We start from the raw sequence: 20,753 nt of genomic DNA, 5'->3' as shown, positions 1-20,753 counted from the left end.
CAGCTGCCACCTTCAGTGCCGTGTGTGGTCAGCAGAAATGTCACACTTCACTGGTAGGTTGTGTCATCCACACTCACACAGGTTTCTTGCTCTTTTCTGCTACACCAGCATCTTTTCTCAACTGTGTTCTGAGGAGACCAAGTTCCCTAGAGTGAAAGGGGGCTCTGGGAGGCAGATCCCTGCTGGCCCCATCACTGTGACAACCAGAGACCTGACATTGGATGTTCTGAGTGCGATTCATTTTCTGAAAGGGTGTCTATGCCACATTGTGCTCTGCTCATAGCTGGGCGAGTGATGAAGCCCGGATGCGCTGTCCGGGGCCCAGTGTTCAGCAGGATGTCTGGTACACGGTATTTACTTAGTAAATATGTAAGGAACAAGTGGGTGGTTTTTTTTTTTAAAAAAAAAAAAAAGGAAAGTAGGAAATGTGGCTATCAAGCAACATGTCTTGACTTTCTTATTTAGTGTAGACTGAGGAGGGAAAACCAGAGCTTTCCGAAGTTGCTCTGAAGCTCAGTATTTATACACAGAGGAGTCACACCCCGTGCACACAGCTCAGTCCTCAGTGTATGAATAGACAGAAAGGAAGCTGGTTTGGTCTGAAAGAAGAAAACTTAGACTAGGCCACCCTACGTGGGCTTTCTTCTTTTCATCAGCAGTAGTCTGGATTGCCAGGTCAAAAGAGGCATTTTTCATAATTGTGACCCATCCCCAATTCTGATTCTGACTTTGCAATCTGAAGTGACAAGGACAGGGATATAGTAAGTTTTTTAAATTTCCCTAGGAGCTCAGGAGAGGAGCTGGCTGAGAACTAAATCAATTTTATTTCTAAGCCCAGTTGGTATGGTAGAGTAAGGCGCATTGACAATTACTGGTCTTTTAAGAGCGTATCTTACCATAGTTTCATAGACACTTTATTGACCAAAAGCAAGCAGCTTTCCCCTGCTCCACTTAAAAGTGTACCTTCATTGGCGAGGAGAAAAGGTGGTAGGGTCGCTTACAGTGAATCTGATACGTGAGGGTGTTTCAGCAGTATGCCCGCATCAGATGCATTTTGTCAGTGAAATAAAAACAAAAGACACAAACTTAGAATGAAATTAAAATGTATTCATTGGGAGGACTGCTCTATAGAGAGTTACATTCATTGAATAAAGAATGAATTAAATACCTGGTACCAAGGAGAGATTCCATACAGCTTCAGACAAAAGGATGAGCAGTTTCTAAACTAATCAAGATCACCTTTGTGATGTGTACCCAAATGCAATGAATTTCATTATTCTAGAGTTTATAAGCAAGTACTTTTAAAAATGGAATCATTTTCTGTATCACCCATTCTTTCTTTTCAGAGCATCTCTTTTTAAGATTTTTTTTTTTGTATGTAAATAAAATATGTTCATTAAAAATTTTTTTTTTAAAAATACAGCATTATATAGAAGATGGTATTTCCCTGAAATCTCATTCTATGTACCCCATCAACCTAGGCAACCATAGTGAAGTATGCTGTCCCCTCCAGATTTGTAAGCATTTATTAACACATGTGTGTGCACAGACACACACACACACACACAGAGCATGTAATACATATTATTTTGCAACTTAATTTCTCATTCATTAATATATTCTGGACATCCTTCTATGTCAGTTATTTATCGTACTGGGAAACAAAAATGTATTTTTTTCCATCCCTATTCGTAGATATTTAGGCTGTTTGCAATGTTTTTTTTTTGATATTGCAAACAGTCATCATCTTTGTAGAAATATTTGCATGTCTTTTAATGAAATCTAGTGCCTTTAAAGGCCCAGCTTTTTAAACTGATGACCATGACTTTCATGTATCTGTGTTAAAGAGTGAAGAATATGTTGCTGAAGTCCAACTGCGTCCTGGAAGCTTTTGGAAATGCCAAAACCAACCGCAATGATAACTCAAGCAGGTTTGGAAAATACATGGATATCAACTTCGATTTCAAAGGGGACCCTATTGGTGGACATATCAATAACTACTTATTGGAAAAGGTAAAGTGTGCTTAATTCCTGAGGGTAATGTTTGTGAATACTGAAATTTTTTAGCTTAGATTTCTCTTTTCCATGAAGTTATAATTAACATATGATATTATATTAGTTTCAGGTGTACAATGTGGTGATTCAGTATTTTCATACATTATAAAAGGATCGCCACAATTAGACCATGTACCATCTGTCACCACACAAAGTTATTACAGTGTTACTGACCATATTTCCTATGTGTACAATCCATCCCCATGACCTATTTATTTTATACCTGGAAGGTTGCACCTCTTAATCCCCTGCACCTAGTTCGATCATCCCCCCCAACCCCATCCCCTCTGGCACCCACCAGTTTGTTCTCTGTATCTTTGAGTCTGTTAATACTGAATGCTTTGTAAAAAACCTGATTAAATTTATAGAATTTCTTTTCTTGCTCCCAAATAGTTTTTAGTCCTGTTCTCTGTCGCTTCCTGCTCCTCAGTTAGCTTCCCATGACAAGATCATCTCTTTTTGTGTTCTCTTGTGAGCACTTACAGTATCAAGTTGGGAAAAGTTATAGACTTTGTAGATAAAGATTTAGGTGTGGGAGGGTCGGAGGGGTTATAAATGTCAACCTTAGGATACAGTTTAACAAAAACTCGTTTGGGACTAACCACTTCTACTGTTTTTACACGTCCTCCCATGTTTTTATTTTAATTAACTTGAGATCTCATTTTCCTGTAGTTTCTGTTTGCTCACTGCTTTTTAGTAGCCTAGGTGTACTTCCTGATCGAACAGCCTCATTGTGAGGCGGACTGCATTGTCTGTGAAAACTGGCTGTATGTTTTTATCTGCCCGTGTGAATGATAGGCCCGATTTATAGAAGATTCCAGTCAACACTTTCCTCTTGGGGACTGCCAGAGAGGTTGTGTTCACACTAATCTTGATTAGATTTGCCTGGTTATTGCAGTGAAGATTGAACTTGACCATGTTAAGTCTCCACCTTGGCTTGTGCTTAGATGTGAACTGACATGCCTTCTCAGTTCAGGGTTTTGCATCCCAGTCCCACCTTAGCAACCTTTAAGGCAGCACAAGGCAGTGTAATCTTTATGTTTGTTAACTTGAAGTCAGACTATTAAGGAAATAAGTGTTTTATCAGAGTCGGTTGAAAACGGACAAGAAATGCCAGTTATTATCAGTCTTTTTTCCCAAAATGTTTCATGGCTTAACTGTGTGTATATATTCAGTCAAAAGGATCCCCTGGAATGAACAGACACCTTGAGTCCTCTCTTAAGAGCAGTCTTTTTGAAGCTGTCTAAAGCAGAGGTCTCTATAGACAGGTCTTGCTCAACTGACTTTATTGCAGGATACGAGGCACTGCTCTTTGAAATGCCAGTAGACCCCGAGGAAGGGAATACTCCTTTCTAAACATTCCTCCCTGTTCGCCCCACTTCCAACTCCCTCCCCCTAAAAAAATCCCATCTTTAGGCTCCCAGTTTAAAAAAGACAAAATAGCTTCATTTTCAGAAAGTTTAAGGAACTCTGTTTTAAACAATTTAAAAAAAAAATTGCACAGAAAACCCGTGGAGAAGACCTAGTTTTAGGTCGGTCCCATCTATGGGGTCTGAGGACATTTCAGTGCACTGTTGATACAGGATTGCCTGGGAAAGTGGCTCTCTCATTTTGTTTTAGGAGTACATTCTCAAATTAATGTTTTTTTTTTTTTCTTAGTCCCGAGTGATTGTGCAACAACCAGGGGAAAGAAGCTTTCATTCTTTCTATCAGGTGAGTGAGCTCCTGGTACCCAGATCATCAATCATTTGCTCAGTTGCACGGAAATAAATGTTTTTATTCGGGGCTCCCCCCGTCCTGCGTCTCCATTGGCCCACAAAACATGACATGCACACGCATACACCCTACCCCACGGGCTTCTTCAGAGACTGAGCGAGCATGACTGTTAAAATGAGCTGGCAGGTGGGTAATCAGTCAGATAACCCCCTTAGCTGAGCACCCGCTATGTTTCTTTGCAGTGTAGGTACCAGTTTAATGACCGTAAAAAGCTTTTGAAATGGTAAATTCTGAATATGTTAAATTAAATTTTGTTTCATTTATGAATTGAAGCTGTTGTTCCCATTCGAAGGCTCTCTAGAGATGGGAATACAAATTCAGGTTATTTTGGTTAGGAAAAACAATTTTTGAAATCTAATAATTTTATCTTTTCAATAAACCAAAGCACCCAGTTTAATATAGAGAATATCAACGTAGTGCTTTCTAAATCTCATGCTCTGTATAAAAGGACCGTCCATGTTGTATTTGTGGTTTTTGTTAACAATTTGCCATTTTTCCAGTAAACTAGTTTTCTACCACATATAAAAGAGTTTTGTTTATTTCAAGAAACTGTCGCTTTTTCCCCACTTAGGTAAACATGTTAAACTTCTGTCTTTGTCCAGCAGGACAGTCCTGGTTACCCAGCTGTCCTTTCCTGAGATACAGAGACTGATGGGGAAGAGCTGTTTGTTTCCAGTGTGGTTCAGCATATGACTGGCTGCTGACATCTCTTAGTTCTGAGGCAATATTGACTTTTTTTCTGAATTTGAAACACAACTTTGCTGTCTGGATAATGAGGCTGCCAGTAAGCAGGTGACCATCACAGAGCACAGCCTGCAAAACAAGCCAAAGTCAAAGCAAGAGCCTTTCATGCCAGTTACGTTGTGAAAGGGCTAAGACTTTTTCAGTAATTGTCCACATGGCTGTGTAATATTTTCCATCGCTGATGACATTGAAGCCATGTATTTTCAAGGTGAAAAAGAAAAATCTTCAAAGCTAGAAGCAGGAGGACCTAAGTGAATTAGCCTAGAAAGAGAATAAAATCTAGACTATCAGTAAGTTAGAATGTAGAGTGTATTGGGTTCAGTATGTAGTTTGATGTATTTTGCTAACTTACTTTTAATTAAATACTCTTCAGCTACTGCAAGGAGGTTCAGAGCAGATGCTGCACTCACTACATCTCCAGAAATCCCTTTCATCCTACAACTACATTCGTGTCGGAGCCCAATTAAAGGTAAAGGTTTCCTTTTTGACGTGATTCAAATATAGAATCGAAGAGCCAGAAAGGACATTAAATAATTATCTGGTCCAGCCTGCTGCCTTTAGGCAAATAAATGACTCTTTTATTCTGTTCTACTTTTAAAATTCTCGGGGAGGGAGATTCAACATATTTTTGACTCAACAACTTTGCTTCATAACCATTACTGTATTCTACCTGACAGGAAAGAAGTTTCTCTCCCATGATCCTGTGTTTTCTTTTAGTTTTTAACCATATTCCTTTTCATTTTGACACTATAAAAATATTGTTACAATTAGGAAATCCACCTCAAAAGAAGGTACCATATGATTTGGCCAAAGGCAAGTTGGCAAGACAAGAGAAAACTTAAAAGCAACTTTGGTTGAAAATGAGTATCAAAGATCTCCATTCAGTATTTTCTTCAAATACTGAGTTTGATGTATCCCGGAAATAGTTTTGTGACCCATTTCTGGTCAGCCTTCAAATTTTTTCCATTTTTCCCCCCTTCCTGTGCACGTAAGCCCCTGCTCACACAGAGGCAGATCTTTTTCCTCTTTTATTTCTAATTAGTTTTCTGCCATATGTGTAATTTCTACTAGCCATTTTGAAACTAGTCCTACTGATACAGTAATCTGTTGATAGTAGGGTATAAAACAGTGACTATAGGGTTACCCATTTTTGTTGAGGGAAAGGTATGTAAAGACATGAAATAAGTTATGGAGGGAAATAGACTAAGGTTTTACTTGTTCCTCGGATGGATGAGGTTATGGATACTTGCGTTCTTCTGCTTCTTCCATATTATTTCAGGTTGCTTCTATAGTTAAAAGTGCAGGGGGTGGGGAGGGTACAGCTCAGTGGTAGAGCACATGTCTAGCATGCACGAGGTCCTAGGTTCAATCCCCAGCACCTCCATTAAAATAAATAAATAAATAATGGACCTAATTACCTCCCCCATCCCCCAAAAATTCTTTTTAAGTTTGTTGCTTTTGTAGTTGGGGGGTGGGGAGGATAAAAGAATTTATAAAAGGAAAGAATCTAAGATGTGGAAGATGTTTTCTTTTTTTTTTTTAATTTTTGCTATTCATCTTTAGTTAATTCTATCGCATTACTGGTTTAGCTGTATTTTTATTATCATGCATAAAAACAAATGATATTTAGGGTTTTGCAATTAATTTTCCATTGCTTGACATTTAAGTTGCATGATTTTTTTTTTACTTTTACAGTCATCTGAGAGCAGATGTTTGGCTGAAAATTAATTGAAAGCAAACAAAACAACAGAGGGAGACACTCCAGCTTTCTGAGAGTAGGCCCGAGGTGCTTAAAGATGGATAGAAGGTTGTAAAATCAACACTTAAAAAGCCAGCGACTGGAAATAGTCTTTTTAAATCAAATTATCTTATTGACCAAATGACTTTTGGCCAGATCATATAGAACCCCCACAGAAAGCAAGTATTTTTAGCTTTTTTCCTAAGCTGAATTTAGCTCAGTTTCCCTTTTCATCGAAGTTTTCCATTCCTATCCCTCCCCTTCCTTTTTTTCTGCCTCTCTAATAAAAACAGAGGAGTAATAGCTGATCATAGTCAAAACCTAAAATAAAGAAGAACCGGAAGGAAACAAAAATATACTAAAGCTCACCACTCAGAGATAATTATTGATAACAGCAGTTTATATGTATATATTTATACACGGAATCACACAAAATACTGAGTAAATAAACCTTTTATTACATTGCAATATAATCATTAATATCTTCCCTTGTAAACAAATATAAATTAATAGAATGACCTTAATAACTGTCAAGTATTGCACTCTGTATCAGAGAATTTTACTTAGCTATCCTAAAATATAAGACTCATGTACAATTAAGATATTCTGGGCTGCAGGTAAGGTAAGACCCAAATAAAAGTCTCCAAAAACAATAAGGAACTTAAATATCTCACTGAGAAGAAGCCGTTCCAGAGTCGGTTAAATCAATCTCTTAACAACATCAACTGAGACCCCGATCTTTGTTTATTTCTCTAACTTATAGTTCTGCCATCCTCCCTGGATTTGGCTGGTCTGCTTAGGTTGATTTTCCTCATGGTCCCAAAATGGCAGCAGCAGTTCCAGGAGTCACAGGCAGAGGAAGTGTCCCTGGCTTATAACCCTTGATAAGTTGGGGAAATCTCATGTCTTAATTGACCAGAATGGCATCGCATGCCCAGGCTGACCAGTCACTCTTTGGAAGTAAGATCCCTGAGATTAGTTTAGACCAGTGAAGATTTACCTCTGAGGCTGGGAGAGAACAGTCGTGAAGAACACATGCATTCAGAGAGGGGTAAACACATCAGAGCTCTAGTAGCAAGGAAGGAGTAGGGTTGGGGAAAGGCTGTTAGGTCAGAGGCTGACAGTTCCCCTCAGTAGGACATGTAGATTTTTTTTTTTTTCATCTGGTTTCTTTGCAATTTCGACATGGTTGCAGCTTCTAATAATAGTAATATCTGATACTTGAGTGCTATTCATGTGCTAGGAATGGGAGAGAGGCTGTATATAAATTCTCATTCAGTTTTCACAACAGCCCTGTAAGAAAGACCATTATTATGGCCATGGTACCCATAAGGAAATTGAAATTCAACAAGGTTAAGTGTCTCACTCAGAGACCTGGGAGGTGGAGGAGCTGGCCTGGCTGTGTCCTGGACATTAGAGAAACATGTGCGCATCAGGCAGAGAGGACCCTCCCTGCGCTCTTCCTTAACAGGTGAGCGTCAGGCCAGGTCTCTGCGTCCTGGCTGGAGGGGAAACTCGCCAAGGAAAGGATCAGGCCCTCTGCAGCTGCTGCTCGGGGAAAACTCCTAAGACAGGCAGTTACCATTGCTTTACTGTGAATTTCTATCGAAAAGCTTGTATTTCCAGCCTGAGGGTTACAGATCCTCAAGGCAGGTGATTAATCTGTGAAGCCGTGTCTTACTCTAGTCGGGCTGCTGCAACAAATATGCCATAAACGAGGTGGCTTATACACAACAAATGTTGATTTCTCACAGTTGTAGGGACTGGGAAGTCCAAGATCAGGGTGCCTGCAGAGTCAGCCTTTGGTGAGGGCAGGCCTCCTGGTTCAAAGACGGTGCCTTCTTGCTGTGTCCTCACAGGGCAGAAGGGAGCGGGGATCTCTGGGGCCTCTTTTCTAAGGGCACTCATCCCATCATGAGGGCCTCACCCTGAAGATCCAGTCACCTCCCAGAGGCCCCACCTCCTAACACTGTCGCCCTGACGGTTAAGATTTTGACATGTGCATATTGCAGGGGGAACACATTCATTCTACAGCAACCCCACCCCCCCGCCCCCGGTCCCAGTTAGCTCTGACATGCTGAATGTTTACTGAATGCTGGCAAAAGTGGCGTTCTAGTAGCAGGCTGTTTACTGGCTTGCTGAATGACTAAGGCAGGGCACGTTGCTTTGGGAACCTGCCCTTCCTCACCTGTGGAATAGAGAGCCTGACCGTACGAGTGTGGGAGTGTTGTTCCTGGACAGGACTAATTGTGGGACAAAAAGCCACAGACGACAATAGCTCAACCTGTGTCTTGGAGGCTCCCTCAGTCAGAGTTTCCACTTGTGAGCTCACATCCCACGCCATTTCCCTCACTCATCCCGGAGCTCCTCCAGGCCAGCTCAGGACCTGCTCCCTCGCCGAAGGTGCCAGAAAAGTGCCTGCGGCTTGGTTTGGGTGACAGTGGCTCTCATATGCAAGGGAGCATTATGTGTCTACCCCTGGGATCATCTTTATTTCCTCTGGTTACACATCATCCCTGGGTGACTTTCTCCAAAGGCATCAAGACCTTGGCTACGCTTGGATGTAGTCTCGTAATGTTTAGATCTTAATGCTTACGTGTAATGTCTGTGACCTAAGTTCCCTGTTTTCATTCCTAGTCGTCTATCAATGATGCTGCAGAATTCAAAGTAGTAGCTGATGCCATGAAGGTAATTGGCTTCAAACCTGAGGAGATTCAAACAGCATATAAAATTTTGGCCGCTATTCTTCACTTGGTGAGTGGGGACACCTCTCAGACTGCTTTGTCTCCCTGTGGAGACGGGATGTTCTTCCAGAAGGTTTTGGATTTTTCCCTGTACTTGTAAAAAGTGATTTATGTAGAGAAAATCTCTCTGACGTTTTGAAGAAATGACTATATCTCTAGTTGCCTCCATCGTTTCGTTTTGTCTTGGCAGATTTTTCCCAGCCACTGCAGGCTTTGAGACTGTGGCTTCAGTTCACTGTCTTCCTGCTATGTCAGACTTTGCACTGGTTAATGTCAAGGGTAAAAGAATTCCACGGTGATGTGACCACCGATGGTATAAGCTAAAATCTTTTGAACAGAGTGTATTTCTAATGGCACTTGAAATACAGAATCATAGGTTATTACAGCTAGAATTCAGATCATCTCGTTTTAGAGGTTGGAGTTGACTGACTCAGAAGCTTAGCCCATTCATTGCAGCCAACACCGTAGACCACATGGGCTGACTTAGGCTCAAGCTGTTTTCCACACATCAAACCCAAGTGAGAATTGAAGAGCCGTGGGCCAGAGTTCTTTCGTTACTGTCCGTACAATTACAGATGTTGAAAATATAATTAACATGTAATCTGGTAATAACCGAGTGACAACATGAATGCAGATCTGGAATAAAAACTACCTTTCACTTTACCGTGACAAGATCTAAACTCTAAGTGAATCAGAAATGTGCAGGGCCTACGTGAAAAATAGTAGACAGCAGCATATAAACACTATCTTAAAATAAGTGTTTCTGAGAGAGAGTATGGCTTAGTTGATAGAATGCATGCTTAGCATGCACGAGGTCCTGGGTTCCATCCCCAGTACCTCCACTAAAAATAACAAATGAGTAGATAAACCTGTTTACCACCCCTCCCCCCAAAAAAATTAAATTAAAAAAAAATTTTTAATTGAATAAGTGTTTCTGACTAGGAAGATTTTAACGTTCTCAGTTGTCTCATTCTTTCAACTGGTTTATAAATACAGTGCAACAATAATCTTTCAGAATCTGAAGAGGAATTTTGTTTTTCAGCTGACATAATGATTCTAGAATTTACCAAAACAATAAATATGTACAAAGACTGAATAAAATGTGTTAAAGGAGAGTCATAGGGTAAGGAGCTCAGAGGGGAGGAGGCATGACTAACTCTGCCAGGTTTAAAATGGTCATAAAAGCTACAGTGCTTTAAAACTCGTTGCACAAATTCAGCACCAGATTAATCAGATTAGTTCACGTGCTGGACACTTGGTAGATGGTTAATAAGTATTTATTGCTTATTGAATGAGTGGGATATAAATAGACTTAAAAACTTGGTGGAAACTAATACATAATAAAGGTGATATTTCAAATCAGGAGGAAAAGCCAGTTAGTGGAACTGGAGCAGATAACCATCTGAGAAAATAGATTCTTACTTTACGCCACATACCAACCTACATTCTCGGTGGGTTAAAAGCTTAAATGTAAGAAAAACCTGTATAAGTAATGGAAGAAAATGTTAAATATTCATATAATCTTCAGAGTAGGAATGATCTAAGGATGACACCAAAGAAAGAGAAACCCTGAAGCAAAAGATTCATAGGTCTGACTACATAAAAATGTAAAATTTCCATCCATCAAAAACATACTGGAAATTAAAAGATAGATCAGTGTCTGAAGAAGAAAACAGTGGATGAAGCACTAGGTTTTTATGTGTTGAGATATTAATGTATTTAGGACAACAGGGCTACAGACAAGGTCACTTTGAACTCTCCCCCAAATTGGCATATAGATCCCTGACGTCACGTTTCAGCATCTCGTTGCAAATGAGTGTCTTGTTTTTCTTCCTCTTCTGACACAGGGCAATTTAAAGTTTGTGGTGGATGGTGACACGCCTCTGATTGAAAATGGCAAGGTTGTGTCAATCATAGCGGAACTGCTGTCGACCAAGACGGACATGGTGGAGAAAGCCCTCCTTTACCGGACGGTGGCGACAGGTCGAGATGTCATCGACAAGCAGCACACGGAACAAGAAGCCAGCTACGGCAGGGACGCCTTCGCCAAGGTGGGAGCCGCAGCCTGTCGGCCTCGCCAGGGCTCTGGTGCCACGGTTTCTAACGTTGGGGCAGTCGGTGTTTCCACACAACACCAGTTCTCTGCAACACCAGCTGGGTGTCCTACAACGTAACTCAGTTCTTACACTGTCTACCAGAGGCAGTGTCAGATCCCACAGGTTAAGGGCTCAGCCTGCAAGATTGCTTCCCACCCCCGCCACACACACACACACACACAAACACACGCACGCACGCACACACACACACACACACACTTCAGACACTAGGTTATCACCAACCAGCTATAGGTGGGAAGTTCCAGTGACTTCTCCTTTGAATTCAATTGATTTGCTAGAGCAGCTCACAGAACTCAGGGAAGCATTAACTTACATCTCTCAGTTTATTAAAGGATACGAAAAAGCGTACACATGAACAGCTGGATGAAGAGATCCATGGGGCGAGGTCTGGGAGGGTCCTGAGAGCAGGCGCTCCTGCCCCATGGATTAGGGGTGTGTCACCCTCCCAGGGTGTGGATGTGTTCGTCAGCCTGGAAGGTCTCTGAACCCTCTACTTTGGGGACTTTCTGGAGGCTTCCTCATGTAGGCATGATCAGTTATGCACTCCATTTCCAGCCCCTCTTCCCCCTCTGGAGGATGAGAGGTGGGGCTGAAAATCCCAGGCTTCTAACCATGACTTGATGTTTCTGGTGACCAGCCCCCAAACAGGAGCCATCCAGGAGCCCACTCAGCGTCACCTCAGCAGGACGAAAGATGCTCCTGGTGCTCTTATCACTGAGGAATTTACAAGGGTTTCAGGAGCCCTGTGCCAGGGGTGAGGTCAAAGACAAATACCAGAACAAGAGACGCTTCTTGGGTTCTTACCACTTAGGGAATTACAAGGGTTGCAAGAGCTCTGTGCCAGGAACCAGGGGCACCGACCGCTGTATATTTCCTGTTATCTCACAGCCTGGTGTTGATCTCAGTTTCATTTTCAGTGAAGTTCTGTGACGAGGTGTCCAGTCGTTAACTGAAAGTACGCTAAGGCTTTTAGAAACAATACTGGTACTTTTTGACCATCACATCTCAACAGCACCCCCATGACAGCATCACTGCCAGAAAACCTTCTCAGAAAAGCAGAAGCCGATGGATCGGGAAGCTCAGAGCTCTTTACCTGCACGGCCCCCTTTCATGGAAGCCGCCTGATGGTCCCACTGCTTTCAGCGTCTGTGTGTGGTGATGGCGCCATGATTTAGCCACCATCCCCCTCTGGAGTCACTCCGCTTGTTAACTTGTTTCCTTTTCTTTCTGACGTATGCTACAGTCCTCGCACATCATTCCTTACATACCAGGGCTTTTACTTCCGTTGGATGGACTCCCTGGAAGGAGCTTGCCAGGTCAAAGGACACACTGATTTTAAACTTTAAATGACTGATTTTACGGGTATACAGTGATACCTGACTGTTCCTTTAGTTTTCATTGCTAGTGTATTTAAGCATCCTTTCTTTTTTTTTTTTTTTTATTAACATGTTTAAATCTGTTCTGAGAATTGCCTGGGTGTACGTGTTGTACATGTTTCTTTGGGGCTGTTAGCTTTTTAATTGTCCATTTGTAAGAGCTCATCTCTTTAACCTGCTTGTCCGTTACCCTCTGGCGAATATTTTATTTTCCCAAGTTTAGATTTTTCTCTTTTTCCTTTTTGCTGATTGATTGGGTTGCTTCATTTTCCTTTTTTTTTTTTTTAAACTCTTGTAAATCTCAGGCTTAGTTTTTGGTCTTGGGAGGAATTTGCATTTATTGAAGTGCAGAAGAGAGTGGAGGGTTTTAAGCAGAGGAATAATATCAAGTTTGAATTTTTTAAACGCTTGCTCTGGCCTTAGTATGGGGAATTTTACGGGGTGGTGGGTAGGGCGGGGGTGGAAGCAGAGAGACCAATTAAGGGGATATTTCAGTAATCCAGGAGAAAGACCACGGCAGCTTGGACTAGGAAGGTAGTGATGGAAATGGAGAAAAGAGGGTGATTTGAGACAGACTGTACTTGGAAAATAAAATCCACAGGACCTCTTGTTCTGGGGAATGATGAAATCAAGGGTAATTCCTTGACATGGTCTGGCCCCAGCCCACCTCTGCTGTCTCCTTTCATGTCATGTTCCAGCCTCCTTTCTCCATGCCACCATATTAGACCTCTCTCAAGCCTTAACATTGTCTTTATCCCTTTATCCTTCCAGCCACAGGGCTCTGCACATGCTGTTTTCTCTCCCTGCTTTGCTCTGCTCTCCCCTCTCACCTGGTTAACTCTTACTCATCCTTCTGATGTCAGCCCACTTTCTCGGACAAGCCATCCTTGGCCTTGCTGAACACTGAAGAGGTTGAATTCTCCTCAGATCCCATGCACCTCATCTGTGTGTGTGTCTGTGTGTGTGTGGTTTTTTTTCCTTTACTCTACCCCCTGAGATCCTTGGAGACTGAGACAATGTTCATGTCACTAAGTACTGTGTCTCCAACAACCTGCACATCATAAGTACTCACCAAATATTTTATGAATGAATGAATTCCTAGATTTCTGTTGCTGTTTATTCACGGTTAAAAGTAGGATAGGAGCAGTTTCGGGGGGTGGGGAGCTCAGTGGTCCTGGCAGGACATACGTTTGAGGTGGCCGTGAGACATCTGAGTGTCGGCAGTCAGGCACGGGAGCCTGGAGCCCAGAGGGGAGGTCTGCGTAGGGATGGTCCATTTGGAAGTAGTATTATGTTACTGTTCTGTAGTGTTGGATGAGATAAGAGGAGATGACAGGGAATGAAGACAAGGAGGAACTCCAACTTGAAGAGGTTAGGGAGAGAAGAAAACCTACTAAAGGTCACCAAGAAGGAGCAGCCAGTGAAATAAGAAGAAAATTAAGAAAACAGGGTACCCTGCATCCCGGAAAGGAGGATGCTTTGAAGACAAGAGTGGGAAACTAGGTTGAGTGATGCTGAGTGTCCGAGTGAGATGCCCACATAGAGGTAGAAGAAAGTTTCCACATAGAGGTGCTGGTGGTCCTTGAGCCATTTCAGTGGAGTAGTGGGAGATGAGGGAAGACTGGAGTGGAGGGAAGGATAGCAGGGAGGTGAAGAATGGAGGTGATGTGTATAGCTGTATATAGGTGAGGAGGGTGGGAGCTGCAGGGGGATGTAAAGGAGAGGCTTTGTAAAGGTGTGACATTGCAGAGCACGCTGGTCAGGATGTGAATGAGTGCGAGTGCATGGTGCCTTTGTCCACATGTGTGTTGGTGTGTGTGTCCTTGTGCACAGGATGTGGTTCTGATTCTCAAGGAATTTGAAAGGGTGACCTTCTGGTTCCATTATAAATCAATGTTGACATATACAGAATCCACAGAGCTTTAGTGGAACATGGAACTCATTGGTTCCCTGCTTTTTATAGTTGATGAGATTGACTTAAAGCCATGAAGTGACTTACATGAGGCTGTGGGCAAATTACTGGTGTCGTGGGGCAGAGGGACACACCTAAGGAATGCTGTTAGCCTACAACACTTGTAGCGTCCGATGATAATCTTGTAAAAAATCTAAACCATTTTCTTTAGTTTTGCAGACATCTTGTGATTTTTTTTTTTTTATGCTCTGCATTTCTCGTTTTTCAGCTTAGGGTAATGACGGCTACGCTACATGGTAAGGAGGAGGTCGCTAGGAATTTAAAACTTATCGCAGATCCAGAGGACTCATTTCCAAACAGGCAGGGATTTACTGTGTCATTTTCCTCACAGGCTATCTATGAGCGCCTTTTTTGTTGGATTGTTTCTCGCATCAACGATATCATTGAGGTCAAGAGCTCTGACACCACGACCCACGGGAAAAACACGGTGATTGGCGTCTTGGATATCTACGGCTTTGAGATCTTTGACAACAACAGGTAAACCAGAGAGGACACTTAACACCCTGTTGTTTATTTTTTATTTTTTAACTTGTTTGAGCCTAGTTGACCCCCTTTCTTGCAGCTTTGAACAGTTCTGCATCAATTACTGCAACGAAAAGCTCCAGCAGCTGTTTATCCAGCTGGTCCTGAAGCAGGAACAAGAGGAGTACCAGCGGGAGGGGATCCCCTGGAAACACGTGAGTGGCCTCCTGCAGGCAGTGTGCGTCGCGTGTCCGTGGTCTTGTCCGGTCTTACCGTCTTAGGTGTGTCTTCAGACCCTCTTCGGTGCTTGAAACACCTACACCTTCGCTTGCCTTTCTGAGATAATGTAAATACCCAGAGTTGATAGCTGAGATTTCTCTGATTTGACAGCCACCCTTCCCCCCCGCCACCGGCTGGTGACCAGAAAATGCCGAGTTAAAAATCAGTAAACTTAACATTTTCGCTTTATAGCTGATCCCATGTGGGCTTCTTGATTCACATATATCTCTTAGAGTTTAGCATCATTTATAGGTTATTCAGAGCAGCAACTTTTGCCTGACATTGGTTGAACTTTGCTTCCAAGTTGAGTTTCTTCTCCCTCCTTTTTTTTTTTTTTTTTGTAAGCCCAGTGGCATTTTCTTGTCTTTAGTTAATGAGGTCCATATTCTCTGAGGCCCAGGCATGGAACAGCTGTATTAACTCTGATCTCCATTTCCTTTCCTTTGTGCCGCACTCCAGGTATCACCTCTCTCCTCATGGCTTTTTGCGAACTTTAATGTTTGTCCGTAGTCTGGTCAGACAGAGCCGGACAGTAGGACTGGGTAGCCAGGGCACAGTGCCACAGATCACAGCTAAAAACATGACCACGAGACCTCCTGCTCATGACAGCAGTGGGACCTAGTAACTTTCTTTGAAATTTGTATTTTTAAAGAATTCTTAGAACTGACTTGAAAAATACAGAGACTTCTGAGTTTCTGTAAGTTTCTGTGTTTATCCTTTTGCCAAATAGTATAGACAATAAAAATAAAAGCCAGTATTTGTTTTTGATAGCCAATGTAATAGCAGTGAAAAGCTATTTGAATTGCTACATTTAAATTACTTTTATATTCCTTCCTACCTCCTCCTTTCTATCTCCGCTTGTCTAGAACAAGAGAGCGGTATAATGAATAGCTTTCCTGCTTCAAATTGCTTCTTTGCCTTCCATCATGGGTTAAATATTAGAATACCACGAAAAATGTTGTTCAAGGATGTTAGTATAAATTTTACCTATTTACAAATAAGCCAAAGGGTGCATTATTACTTTATAATAGGACTACCTACAATTTTAATTGAAAGAGTAAACTCTCATAGTACATTTAAGATGTAATTAAATTTATATACAGCTTTCTTAGAACAAATCTGTTATATAATATACAATTATAAATGGGACTTAGATTTTTATAGCAAATTTAATCATAAAACTCATTATTCAGATATGGCTCAAAGATACTGGTCAAAAATACCCTTTAACAATCAGAATATGAAATCCCACAGTCATAGTTGATCAAGGGAAAAGTCAACAACTGCAGTAGGGTATTTCAAACATCTGAAAAAGGAGCAGAAGCCCTTTGCAAAAATTCTAGTGAAATCAACCAAAAAATATGTTTCCTAGAGGCAACAGACGGCTAACTCCCAAGATAACAGTTACTGACCACGTGCCAGGTCCCCAAATTAGAATCTCTATCCCAGGCAAGTATTTCCTTTAAAAATCCCATACTTTTGAACATAGTGATTAATTTTTAAACTTTTTTTTCATTATGGAAAATTTCAAGCATACGTAAGAGCAGAGATCACGGTATAACAAGCTCAATGTACCGATCACCCAGCTCTAACAGTTACCAGTGAATTGCCTGTCTTGTGTCATTCGTCCACCCCTAGATTATTTTGAAGCAAATCTCAGACATCCCACTATTTCATCTCTAAATATTTCAGTGTGTTTCTCTAAAAGATAAAGACTTCTATAAAAACCATAACTACAATACCATTATCACACCAAAAAAATTATCAGTAGTTCCTTAATCTCATCAGCTATCCAGCCAGTGTTCACATTTTCACATTTTCTCAGTTGTCTTAGAGTTTTGGGTTTTATTTGTACAGTTTGTGTGAATTTGGATCCAGGTAAGTTTCTTACATTGTGGCTGGTTGATAAGTCTCGCACGGATCCATAGATTTTATCCTCTCTCTTTCACTTCTTTTTTTTCCCTTGCAATCTTTTGTTGAAAGAACAAGTTGTTTCTTCTGCAGTTTCCTGCTGTCTGGATTTTGCTAATCCGATTCCCGAGGTGTCATCTAATTATGTTTCTCTGTGCCTTGTGAGTCCTTTACATCTGCTGTTAGATCTACAGTCTTGAGTGGTTTCACAGTCAGTGTTTTTCTGCCAGCCTGTTTCATAGGTGGTGTGTGAACGTCCATCAGGAGGTTCCTAATGTCTGGCTGATTCACTTTTACATGCTTTTGGTACAGTGGTTTACAAGTCACTTTTAGCTGCTGAGAACTTGACTCTCAGGCCCAAAGCTGCTCATTTGGAGTTGGGATGGGAGGCCCAGAACCCATGCCCCTGAGCTGTCCCATCACATCTCTCTGTTCCCTGCATCCCCCGAAAAACCTCCTGGGAATGTCAAGCGGCTAGAAGAACCTGGTTGGAAAACCATGATTTTAAGCGATGTTTGAAGGAACATCAAACTGTGAACTAAAAGTTCCTGGACTTTTCGGCAAAGACTAATCACTTTTAGGTTAGACAGTTGGAATTTAGGGAACTTAATTCTTTTGTCCTTGGGACAAAAGACTTAGTCTTTAATTCCATAGTCCCAAAGTCTAAGATTTCAGCTATTAATTTAGAGTTCCTGCTTTTTGAGCATTTTAAGAATATTTTTTCCCTAACTGGAAATGTAGTAAGTGCCCACAATGAAATACTAAGACCAGGGCTTCTCCATGTCTGTACTAACGTCTTGGACCAGATAACTGCTGTGAGCCTGTCCTGTGCAGTGTAGGGTGGCTAGCAGTGTCCCTGGCCTCTCCCACTGGATGCCAGCGGTATCCCCCTAGTCGTCGCCATCAAAAATGTGTCCAGACATTGCCAGATGCCCCGGGGGGGCAAAGTCGCCCTCTGTTGAAAAAATCCCTGATTTAGACAAACCAGAAAAGCATAAAAAAGAACGTAAAAGCCATCCAGTTGGCAGACTTTCAGTCCATGGAATACAGAGGAGGACTTGGAAGGCCAGGAATGGAGCTGAAAGCCAGAGCTGAATAGCTGGCCTGAGTCCTTGGATTTCGCATAGCATGGAACACGGACACACAAGACGCTGTAATAGTCTGTTGTGAGCGTGTCGATCTTACAGAAGGTAACAGAGACAACTCTTAAGTGCAGGCGCCTCCTAGATGGGATGGGAAATATCAACACACAGGACTGAAATGCATGGTGACCTGCCCGTCTTCAAATGATGTGCAGCTTGCCTGAGTCAGGCCCGTGCGTACTTCCGTGGGGGGGGGGGCGGGCGGGGGGATATGTGTGCTGCAGGCTCAGAATAAACAGGTGTAGCGGAGGATTGTTAACACAAACCATGTGTGTGTTGGAGTTGCTAAAGAGGCAAGTTGTAACTCAGTTCAGCTTATGGAGGCAAATGAAAAGCTTATTCTTATCCTTGTGAATACTTGTATCTCAGAATTAATTTTTTTTTATATGGTACCCTGAAAAACTCTGTTAGTCCCATGGATGCTTTTTTTAAGTTTGGGGAAGCTGGAGGAGATGCCCTTTGGGATTTTAGTCACCCAGGGCCGTATAACTAAAAATGCAGGTTCTGCGTAACACCTTCACTTTGCCAAGTGAGAGCTCAAATAACACCTCTAGGTTATTTGTTGGTACTTAGTGGAATCTGGGTCTCATGGTTAACAGCAAACAGATGGGGGGATTGAGAGTCTGAAGAGAAAGGTTAGGTGCAGGGTATGGAGACAGGATTAAAACAAGAGTCAGGGATGGGAGAAACGTTATCTGCTTTATAATTTTTGCCTTGAGCTGTACTCACTTAAGACAAAGTGTTTTATGATGAAAAGTCAACAAATGAATTTTTAAAAAAGCCTCTGTAAGAATGTGTGCTCATTGTAGCATTATACCTCCCCAATGTTATTCGTGTGGTTGTCATCAAAGTAAGTTAAACTCCTGATTGACACGGAGGCGTTGGTGGTGTGCCTGTTCCTGGTCGCTGTCCCCTCTGGAATTGCCTTCTCTCTGTGTCCTACAGATCGATTACTTCAACAATCAGATCATCGTGGACCTGGTGGAGCAGCAGCACAAGGGGATCATTCCAATCCTAGATGACGCCTGCATGAACGTGGGCAAAGTCACCGATGAAATGTTCCTGGAAGCACTGAACAGTAAACTGGCCAAACACGGTCATTTTTCTAGCCGGAAGGTAGTGTGCATGATGACAGCTTCCTCTCGTTTTGATCTCTAAGACTTCCCTCACTGTCTGACAGAATTAACGATTTTATAGATTGGGTTGAAAGAATGCCCACTCGACGAAGAAAGACCATCAGCATCCATGAAGTGATTCACTGCTATGGACAAGTTCTGACGAGACTGATTAAAAATCATAGCGTCCACGAGAGGGAGCTCTAGACTATTTGATTTGCTAGAAATAGGAAAAAATGAACATGATTCTTTAGAAAGCATGATGTCATTTATAACCAATAGGTACAGAGTCCTTGTTCCTGTGCTAGAATTTTGCTGCTGCATCTGATAATTCTGGCACTGAAATAGCTTTTGTCCTTGACTTTTTACTGTAATCCCCCGTTATAAAAATACTGTACATGGGCTCTGCCGTGGTTTCTCAGACTCTGTGACTTTCTTGAAAACAGAGAAATTCTAGCTGTAATCCTAGCTGTTGTAAGGAAACTTGATCCTTAAATGAACGGGTATCCTTTGTCAGTCCCTGTTTTTCACATTCTAAAAACATTCTCAACAGATCACATTGCCATGATCATTGGTGGCAGTGGAGGTTGTCAGACCTTTGCCGAGCCTTGGGCCTTGCATGTAGTATGTTTGCCATCATGCTTGTCCTAGGAGAGACACACTGCCATCCCCAGTGGTCCCTTCAAATACAGGCTGGTCCTGCAGCCATCAGCTGAAGGAAAGACAGGCCCCATGCTTCTTCACTTCCGTAAAGAAAGGGGCAAACATTTCTGCTCCTCCGTAATTCCATATAAATCCATGACGCACTGTCATTTTTTAGCATGAATAAATCTATTTTCTAACTTTGTCCCTTTTGGAATTATGTAATCAGAGCAGTAGAATTCCACAGTTAACTAGAAGAAAGGACAAATCATCAAGTAATAGATTACTGGCTGAATATTGACTATAGACCAGTTTATTTCTAAAATACCCTCCGTGGCCTATTACTGAGAATTAACTTGTAGCCTGCCATAAGTTGGCTTTCAGATACTGTGGTCTGACCTTTGACATGAGCGTTCTAGCTAGAGTTAGTCTCTCAGTCATTCCCCATGTATAACACAAACACTTAACAAGTGACTCTCCTTTTCCAGGTTCAGCCTGGGTGCTGGGGACAGAGCAGTGAGCAAAGTTAGAAGCCACTTAAATAATTCTGAGTGGTGCTCTGAAACGTAGCATACTTACATGGGTGAATGTCCCACCACCTCTGAGGGGCTGGTTATAAAAGTCCCTCATCATCACAGTTCAGGTTTTGGAGACTTGCCTAGATTGTGCCCACCAGATGC

The 20,753-nt window shown here is 41.9% G+C and overlaps 1 protein-coding gene across 2 annotated transcripts in view; it reads left to right on the top strand.

The window, feature by feature from the left end:
- Positions 1–20,753, top strand: part of MYO1D (myosin ID) — a 304,232-nt gene that overhangs the window by 87,462 nt on the left and 196,017 nt on the right. For both annotated transcript variants that reach the window (XM_032457713.1, XM_032457714.1), the window contains exons 4-11: positions 1,848–2,013; positions 3,715–3,768; positions 4,949–5,044; positions 8,951–9,067; positions 10,905–11,108; positions 14,854–14,999; positions 15,085–15,199; positions 19,262–19,432. In XM_032457713.1, coding sequence (XP_032313604.1) covers positions 1,848–2,013; positions 3,715–3,768; positions 4,949–5,044; positions 8,951–9,067; positions 10,905–11,108; positions 14,854–14,999; positions 15,085–15,199; positions 19,262–19,432 — 1,069 coding nt within the window. The remainder of the gene's footprint in view (positions 1–1,847; positions 2,014–3,714; positions 3,769–4,948; positions 5,045–8,950; positions 9,068–10,904; positions 11,109–14,853; positions 15,000–15,084; positions 15,200–19,261; positions 19,433–20,753) is intronic.

The sequence above is a fragment of the Camelus ferus genome, chromosome 16, assembly GCF_009834535.1.
Source record: "Camelus ferus isolate YT-003-E chromosome 16, BCGSAC_Cfer_1.0, whole genome shotgun sequence".
Taxonomy (NCBI): domain Eukaryota; kingdom Metazoa; phylum Chordata; class Mammalia; order Artiodactyla; family Camelidae; genus Camelus; species Camelus ferus.
The sequence above is the reverse complement of the archived record's forward strand: the minus strand, read 5'-3'. Positions and strand labels throughout refer to the sequence as shown.